The 9,333-nt window shown below is 41.2% G+C and overlaps 1 protein-coding gene across 1 annotated transcript in view; it reads right to left on the bottom strand.

The window, feature by feature from the left end:
- Positions 1-2,691: 2,691 nt before the first annotated feature.
- The window catches only part of POLR1A (RNA polymerase I subunit A), a 35,807-nt gene continuing 29,165 nt past the window's right edge, over positions 2,692-9,333 (bottom strand). Inside the window, exons 31-34 of the mRNA XM_026847120.1 lie at positions 8,845-9,045; positions 7,524-7,641; positions 6,126-6,290; positions 2,692-3,657 (exon numbers count right to left, since the gene is read on the bottom strand). Coding sequence (XP_026702921.1) covers positions 3,557-3,657; positions 6,126-6,290; positions 7,524-7,641; positions 8,845-9,045 — 585 coding nt within the window. The 3' untranslated portion in view covers positions 2,692-3,556. The remainder of the gene's footprint in view (positions 3,658-6,125; positions 6,291-7,523; positions 7,642-8,844; positions 9,046-9,333) is intronic.

The raw sequence follows: 9,333 nt of genomic DNA, 5'->3' as shown, positions 1-9,333 counted from the left end.
TGAGGGGGAATGGGGTGCACCAGCCCCCTCATCCAACTGAGGTGGTGGTCGTGCTCACTCCCCCATGTTTATTTTTACCTCAATTTTTGCTTAGGACCATGTGGTGATGGTTATTTCTCTCTTATCAGTCTTTTAACCTGAACATCTCATTTCACTCAGAGCACGTTTCCCCGCTTTGAGGCTTATCTAAGGAGCTTGGCAATACAACCACAAGAGAGTGGGGGGTGCAGCCTTCCATCCACTCTCACTTCCCTGGGTGAGGTTCCTTAGACTAATCACAAAGGCCACAGCTTGTCCTTGAGGCTTTCTGTGTCAGTGAACATTTGAGGCACCAATTCCTTCAGTTCCTTACAATCCGTAAGATACTTACTTGGAGAAAAAAGAAAAAGGAAGCCCCAGTTACGAATTCCCATCTTATTTACGTATTTGCAAAGCTCCATTCTCACCTTCCAAAGGGGCTTTCTAGCCTGTTCTTTTGGCTTTTCAATCATGATCTCCTCCTCTCCATGAAATCACACGTGCTGTCAGCTCTTAAGGGTCCTTTATGCCAAAACTGACTGTCTTTTTACATAATTACAGAGAAGCAAGAGCGCCATCCATTACTGCAGTGCTCTCCCAGACTGTGCTTAGGGGTAGGCAGCTCATGCTTCCTCAAAGTACTGTACAGCGACAGCAATCACTGCAAGGAGCAAGAAGAAAACCTTAAAACATAAAAAACTTAACTGTGCAGAGGTGTGTGCTGTGTGAAAAGAAATGGAAGTTTTCTGACCACAGGAAGCAGCACGTTTCTTCTACCTCCCTTTTCCCCATGCATGTGAATTTTAAGCAAACCAAAACTTCTGTTTCAGGGCAGTTTAGATGATTCCTACACCAAACCACTCATGCTACAGATTTAAGAGTAACTGCTACCTCAGCTGCCTCTCCTTCACAATATAAACTAAGTCCATTTATTGCCAAAATATGTACCATTCTCCAGCCTTGGAGACCCAGACTCATCCGAGGACCTGCCATTCTCTCCCCGCTATCACTTTTGTGCATGAACAGCCACCTACTTTGTCTTCCTAAGCAAACATTAGGCAAGATCTGAAGTGTAATGTTAGGGGCTTCCTACAGTACCAGTTCTTTCATTACAGATCAGACTAGTTTTTCAGATCCTGTGCCTAAATTTTAAAGGCAACTCAGAACTGAAAAGACAGGTTGGCTCATCCTGCCTCAGCCAGAGCACATTTTCCAAACAGCTCTATTTAAAGGATCATCAGTATGAGATAACCCAGCAGCAGAACTGACTGAATTCATCACCATTTCCTGCACAGCTGATTCCGCAGGGAGCAAGAAACAGCAATTTGACACTCGATGTGGTGTAAAGCAAAGGACAGTCACTTATGTACGTTTTCTTAAAACGAGACTATGTAATATTTATAGGCACTCTACTGCCCTGCTCATTTAGCATCCACACCCCTTGCTCCCCTAAAGTGTGTGGGCTGACTGCTGCCTCTCACCACACAGGACTACTTCTCACTGCTGAAGCAGCAAGTAATCCAGAGAGGATTGCTACAGGCAAAGCTGCCTCGGGAGCTTCAGACAGCAACAGAAAAGCAAGCTCTTGTCAAGAAAAGGACATCAAGTCACCTGGGAGACTCAATCTCTCTTCAGTTGCAGCACAGCATGATTTCACATACACACATTTCAAACACAGAATTTGTATGTGGGTATATTATGCCAAAATATAAGACTTGTAAATTTTCTTGTGTTTCACGGCTCCGTAACTTTGAAAACAATTAATTACCATGACACAATCAAAACGACCTCTTAAGCTTCACAGAGAAGCGATATGAACACTTGGAAGAATGAGTGATTTAGGTCAAACTCTGCAGAGAAGTAAAGGATGCTGCATCTTCAGATAGAAAATGTGGCACAGATGCTGTTCACTGCAGGACTGTGAATACCTCCTGGGGATCTTTCTCAGCAAATGGTCTGTAACAGTATAGACTGTAGCCTGAAATTAAGTCTTTTTGTTACCACATTTGTTCTTTCCCATCTAACCATTTGTGAAACTGTATCCAACTAATTCTTTCCCAGCCGTTTGCAGAATGACATGTTTTTGAAAAATACATAGCAGTTGTTAAGATTGGAGAAAGACACAAGGAAATCTTTTACCAAGATCTGCAAAGCGAAACTGGAGACCTACATAGACAATGCATTTGTTAAGCTTTAGCACAATTCGCAGCACATTTGACACAGATTTAAGGGACTGAGGCAGAACAGAGTCTATCAAGATACTCCACTGACGCTCTTTCACAGTCCCAAGCCGATGTCTCCCACTATCTGATCTGATCTGATCTCCTTTAGCAGAGCTCCACTGGAAGTAGGAGCTCCTCAGCTGCCTAAGTGAGCTCTGGCACTTTTCCACTAGCTTAGAGGTTCTGCTAAGAATGATCAGGGCTTGAAATCTGTTAGAAAAACTTGCCTACATGGTAGTGAGCAAACTCCAAAGAATTTTAACTATGTGTGCACGCTGCATTCTGATTAAAAATCATGTATGAAAAAGAAAGTCTGATTTCTGAAGAGTGGCTAAGAGCTCTCAGCCATGCAACGTTTAACAGCCATTAGAGTCAAAGCAATGGCTGTTGGCCCCATGACAAAATTCCCTTGGTAACACAACCACATAATAGGGCATTCAGAATATTTCTTTGCAATGTCCTTTATTAAATATCCTCTTAGATACAGAATATTTAAGCAAAAATAGTTTAAAAAACTCTGTCTCGGTAATTCTTACAAGAGTCGTTTGTGTAGTCACTGTTATAGCAGCTCACATTGCCATTTAAGGAATAAATCTTTATCAAATGTCAGGTTACTCACTGTGCGGAGATCTGTTCCGTACAAAGAAGTCGTAAGAGGAGGCATTGGAAAATGCCTGTAGAAACCACAAAAACTGAATTTTGGTCTTCAGCTAATAAAGAAATTTAATAATTGTGTCACAGACACATAATTCTTAATAAATGAAGTAGCAGAATAGGAAAATGCATCCTCTGCAGCTTACAAAAGTCATGGCAGTGCACACACGTACAGCAAAAGAAGAGGATAAGCTTCAGCAACAGTGCTGCCCAGTTACACCTGCGAGCTCTGAATGCTATTTCCAATACTCTAAATTTGTCAACACAACAACCCTGTGGCAACTGGCACTACCCACCTAGATGGGAATTCTGCCCCACAAAAATTAAGACAGCATAAACAGATTCTGCTTTGACTTCTGTTTGCCACAGCTGCTGCATGGCCTGTTGGGAGACCAAGACAGTCTCCTTCATTTTATTCTTTCCTATGTAAATCAATAATCCTATTTTTTACATTAATAAACAGTAAATAAATGTTTCTTTGGATCAAAGGATAGCTCCTATAGATGCAGATGCATTCTCATTAAATAGATTAGGCTCATCAGGTCCTGCTGGCACAGGGAAGATGACTGGGGACACAGCACGCCCTTGCTGCGTAGCTGTGGAGCATACACATCTCTTACGATGAACGTTTCAATCAGGATCCTTAAGTTAAAACCGAAACACTACGTAAGGGGTTGCTTGAGGTCAAACAAACCAGTCCCTCCTTTAACAACTTTTCCAACCACTAGGCATGCAGAAGGGGATCGCAGTTCATCATGGGCACCTGTAACAGAATTCAAACAAAATCATACTAGGATGTTTCCCACAGGTTTCTAAAAAGTCAGTGCTGAAAATAAAACGTTATGGTTTACATGCAAGAAGTCATCTGATTCAGCCCCTCCTGGTTTCAGAAAGGCACTGCCACCTGCTGTTCATATTGAATTTGTATTTCTGAGTGCAGGAGTCCAAACCTCTTCCTACCCCTCCTACAACTATTATCTCATCCCAATCTTTTTGTTAAAGCAGAGAATTAGGCCACACATTACCAAACTCCCCTTATTCAGCATGAAAAGGCAACACGTTCTGAATTCTAAGAGAACACAGATTTGACCTTCCAGTGAACACATTTCGCTGATTAAACAGATCGCTAAAAAAAAAAAACCAAACAACCATCAGTGAGGCAAAACCAAAAAGATTCCCTTTTCATTGCTGCCTTTTGCCTTTGTTAGAGTGAATCCTTTTGATGTGGATTTTAAACCCTTCTGGCTAGATATGAAGAGAACTTTTCACTGGAGAGACATTCCATGAATTCCTTTGATTTTGTGGTTACTCACTGTAGCGAAATAGTGCCACAGAGACCTGGAAGCTCTCCAGACGACCTGTCTGGCTAGGACTGGTTTGCTTTCACTGTTTTTATAAGCATCCAGGCAGTTTTTCATTCATCCTAACTACAGCAAGCTGGAATTTTGTCATTAGAGCAGTTGGAAAATTGGAAATAAAATCGTTAAACTTTTGATAAGTTTGGGTCATCTTTATTCTACCAAGCAAAATATACTGAACTTCCTAACATACAGAGGATGGGGGAGGAGCTGCACCATAGCACAGCATATGGCACGTGTTTGCTGCTCTGATCTCAGCTACAACTGAATAATTAAATAGCTGCTCCTAAATGTCTCAGCTGAAGGAAAAAAAAAAAAAAAAGCTTCTTTGTTAGATCATTAAATAACTGTCCTGTTTGCTTACATGATGTTAACAAGGAGTTATTCTTTGAGCAAATAGCCAAAGGGCTCTTGCTTCTGCACACTAAACCCTGACCAGTGTCTGCTGGGTCACACCGGCACTCTAATGGCACTTCTTACGTTAGCTGTGCGCAGCAGTCACAACCCTTCTGTTTTCCTTCTTATTGATCAGGGCCATAAGCATAAACTTGACTGCACAGTCAAGTGATCTGTTACATTAAAGCAAATTAGATCCAGACTGCTGCACTCCAAGTTATGACTTTGATTTCCATCATGGTGAAATCAGTAACTCCCTCATCAGTGTAATCAGTGTAACTTTCCTGCCATTTCATTGTGCCCTTCTGTCAGTATGCACTTCATGTCTTTATTCATAATATTATCCATAAACAGAATTATGTTTCACCTGGCAAAAACCTTATCTTTTTTTCTAGGTCAATATGTGATACAACATGAATCCGGAGAGAGAGCACAACTGTGCACAAAACATCCTCTATTCAATTTCACCCCAGATTTACACTTTTCTCTTCTGATTTTCAGATTAATTTTAAGTCAACTGTAACCAATGCTATTCCCAAATTACAGTATTACAATCCTAACCCAAATTACCTTCCCAGAAAAGGAACAAAACAGCATGAACAAAAAGGAATTCAGTGATAAAAGTATCTCTGACATCTGTGCAAGCTCACTGAAGAGATCATGTTGAGAGCTTCTCCCATTTGTAACAGGGAGCAAAGGAGGCAGCACAGGAGCATCCAACTGGCAAGTAACAGAAACCAAGACTACTTGCAAATAAAGGAGAGGTAATTAGTATCCAAAGCATGAAATGAAGCAAACTGGCTAATGACAGACTGAAAGCACAAGTTTTTTGGATAAAACTCCTAAATGTAGATGGCTAGTGCCACTTCAAATGCCCTAAAGAATCCCTGCAGCCATGTGATCTACACCTTCCAGAACAGCACTAGAGGCCAGAACAGATACTCTTGTGCATCTCAAATGGCACCAGAAACCTACCATGAGACAAATTAATCTGATCCTTTGACTGTGTTTCAGAAAAAAAGATAGGAAAGTGCTACAAAGCAGAAGAAAACCAGAATCAAAGTCACAACCGGGAGGACTGTTCTCACAGTCAAATTCTGAATAGCAAGGTTAGAGAAGAATTGAAAATATGGAAACCATAATAGCGACATAAAACCAAAGCAGAGATGACAATATTAATAGTAGAGACAGAAAAAGGCAGATTTAGTAGTCTTAAGGTTTGTTATAAAAATGCCTATCTAATTCATAAAGGAGTCCCAGACCCCACAAATTACATGTGGGAGCTGACTTCATTTAAGCTGACAGAATTCTATTAAAAACATCTGGAACATTTTTGTAGGCAAGGGCTTAATTAAAATTTTAGCCTCTGGCATTTCTTCTAATGCAATTATGCATTACTGAAAATAGTGGAAAGTTACGATGAAAACAAAGCATATGTGAAATGCTGCAGCAATATATTTCAAACTAAACCATTTACCCATCATTGTTGCTTCCTTCAGGAATTTGTAGCTGGTTTCAAATGTCATCTGTTGCAGAGGGGAGGAGTTGGACTGAATTCCAAAACGATTCAGTGGTTTATAAAATCCTTCAAAACACATGTAATCTGCCACAAGTGAAAGGTGCCGAGGGTCTACCATAATTCCTAAGAACACAAGAAAGAGCAATCATCAGAGCTTTCAAAGGCTGAAGCGTTTTTTTCTAAATAAATCAGGTCTAAATTAAACCCCCTGAATGTAATCAACATGGAGAACATCTCTATTAACATTCTTCTGGCAGTCACACCTCTGTGCATAGCTGGTTTAACTGCTCCCCTCAAATATCCAAGAGGGGCAGATCTCACTATAATGTAAAACAATCTCTCTCAAGGGAGACTAAAATGTCAAGAATGTTGTAAGGCAGCAGTTTCTCTCCATAAAAATCAGTAAGGTCTGCATCATCTTTGTTTATGCAGAAGGGGATCACACATCCATCTGTCTGTATGGGACACAGCCAGCCCCTCACCTGCTGGCCTGCACTAGCTAGGCACCCGAGGCAGAAAGGGTTCTGGTATTTTCCATGCATGATATTAAGCATCCACAAAAAAAAAACCCAACAACCATTTAGGCTAAAAAGAAATATCACTTATTTTTAAATAACACTTGTGGAGTTGGTGTGATGGGGGATCATTAGCAGTTCTGTCAACATTTACCTAGCTGGTCCCAAACAACCTGAAGGTCAGACCACTCTGGGCTGCCAGCTGGCAAAATCTGCTTGATATAACTGGTTGCTAAAATTCCCACTGATTTAACCTTCCCTCTTTTCAGTCATTTCATTCATAGTAAGACTTACTCCCCTTAAGGCAAATTCAACCCAGCCCGTGAAGTCAGGCTTCTTCCCTAAGCCAGCTGCCTGGACTCTCTGAATAGGGCAGAGAGGAACATTCAGACAAAGCAGTGCAACTATTTTAGGAAAGACATAAAAACTCAACTACAAAGGGAGCCTAGTCTCCCATAATTAAAAAGACAGAGCAAGGCAAGATTAATTCCACTCTCAGGGCCACTATACTAGCCTAACAGCTTCCTTAGATGTCAATAGTTAATTCATCTGGACCTTCCAGCTTGCAAAGACTAAATATACCAGAACAGAAAAACTCTGTGAAAGGGTAGATAAATTCAACCTTGTCTAGTGAATTTTCTACTGATTAAATGGAACCTAACAATGAACTAACAAAGTCTCCACAAAAGGCACTATAATTAATACAATGACTAGGTGCAACTTATAAATATATACATAAATGGAAAGATCATACAAAAGCACAACTTTACAAGCACTGTGGCTGGGTTTTCCCATGTTAGTGATAATAAAGACTATCTTTAGAAATACAAAGAAGTCTTACCATATACAGCAAATACATCCTTTATTTCCTTTATAATCACCCTCAGGGCAGACTCAATGCCATAATTTTTAGCCATGGCATGAATATCATTGGAATAAAGTCTGTTCATGTCCAAAATCTGGAAGTAAAAAAAAAAAAACCAGAAACAAGTTAGGACAGTAGTAGCCCTCCATTTCCAAATAACTGAAGATAAGCTAAGGTAGCTTTTTTCCTCCATTTTTCATGAGCTTAAGCAGCACCAACAGTTACAGAACAACTATGAAGCAGCTCAGAGGACTACAAATATGATCGGGGGCTGGAACACCTCCCCTGTGAGGACAGGCTGAGAGTTGGGGTTGTTCAGCCTGGAGAAGAGAAGGCTCCAGGGAGACCTTATCGCACCTTCCAGTACTTAAAGGGGCTACAGGAAATGTGGGGAGGGACTCCTGATCAGGGGATGTAGGGAAAGGATGAGGGGTAACAGTTTTAAACTGAAAGAGGGTAGATTTAGATCAGATAGAAGGAGTAAGTTCTTCATTGTGAGGGGGGTGAGGCCCTGGCACAGGTTGGCCAGAGAGGCTGTGGCTGCCTCCTCACTGGCAGTGTTCAAGGCCAGGTTGGACGGGGCTTTGAGCAACCTGGGCTAGTGGAAGGTGTCCCCACCCTGGCAGGGGGGTTGGAACTAGGTGATGTTTAAGGTCCCTTCCAACCCAAAACATTCTGTGATTCTATGAAACACAGACAGAAACGATTCTGGAGATTTACGCTGAAGCTAGTGATGACAGCGTTATATACACAAACAAGAGTACTGGAATCAACACTCATCACAGGAGAAAATGATCTGAAAATTGGAAAAAGCAAACTAACAAACCATCCCAAGCAGCAGAGGAACATGTTAAAGCCTTTCAAGCAATGCCCAGTATGCCTCAGCCAGCCAGAACTTTTAGCAAAAACAGTAGAGAAGATGTAGCTTAAAACAATCCTGTATTCGTAGAGTTATGGGCTAAATGGCATAACAGAACTATTCATCTCCAAGTACTACAATTCATTAGATGGAAGAACTCCCTCAAGTAACATTTAGAGACAGTTGGAAGCATGGTGTGAAATTATCTGTCATTAGACACTGGGCTGCTGCACAAAAACTGATTTGCAAGCTGCCCTTGAGAAAAGGCTCTGCTGAGCTCTGAACACATCTGTAGGGTAAAAACAAGGAGGAAGAGAGTTTAATAGCTGAAAAGGCTGCACATCACTCCTGCTAAACGTAAGTGGCATACGTCATCCACCATCTCTCTGTAGATCACAAAAGATGATTCAAGTTTGGGATTATAAATAGATTACATACATCAGAGTATCTGAACAGCTCCACAAGGTTTATCCCTTCAGTGTGTAGAACAAGTTCCTTCTCTCCTTGCTTATTGGTACTTTCATTCAACAAGCATCGTGTGATTCCCTTCACTTCATGAATGACTGTGCTTCGTGCAAGAAACACAAGCAATGAGGAGAGATCAAAGTACACCTTCATCAATGGAAGCGTCAATGAAACCTAAGAGGGAAAAAACCCAAAAAACAAACCAACACAGTGTTGTTCTCTAAGGAAGCTCAAACATTAGGCTCAACAACCAGCCTACTTTTTAGGCAAAATTACCTTAGTTCTGTGTTTAGGAACATGCACATCTGACTAGAATTACAGCTGAACAGTACTAATAGGAATACTCCATCCCAGAATCTTTCATCCACATTGCTTTCAAGATCTCTGAACTTACAATGACTGGGGTTTTTTGGGTGGCTTTTTCTGGGGGGGTGGAGCGTTTGTTGGGTCTTCCCCCCCCCC

Source organism: Athene cunicularia (genome assembly GCF_003259725.1).
Source record: "Athene cunicularia isolate RWA chromosome 4 unlocalized genomic scaffold, athCun1 chr4_part1, whole genome shotgun sequence".
Taxonomy (NCBI): domain Eukaryota; kingdom Metazoa; phylum Chordata; class Aves; order Strigiformes; family Strigidae; genus Athene; species Athene cunicularia.
The sequence above is the reverse complement of the archived record's forward strand: the minus strand, read 5'-3'. Positions and strand labels throughout refer to the sequence as shown.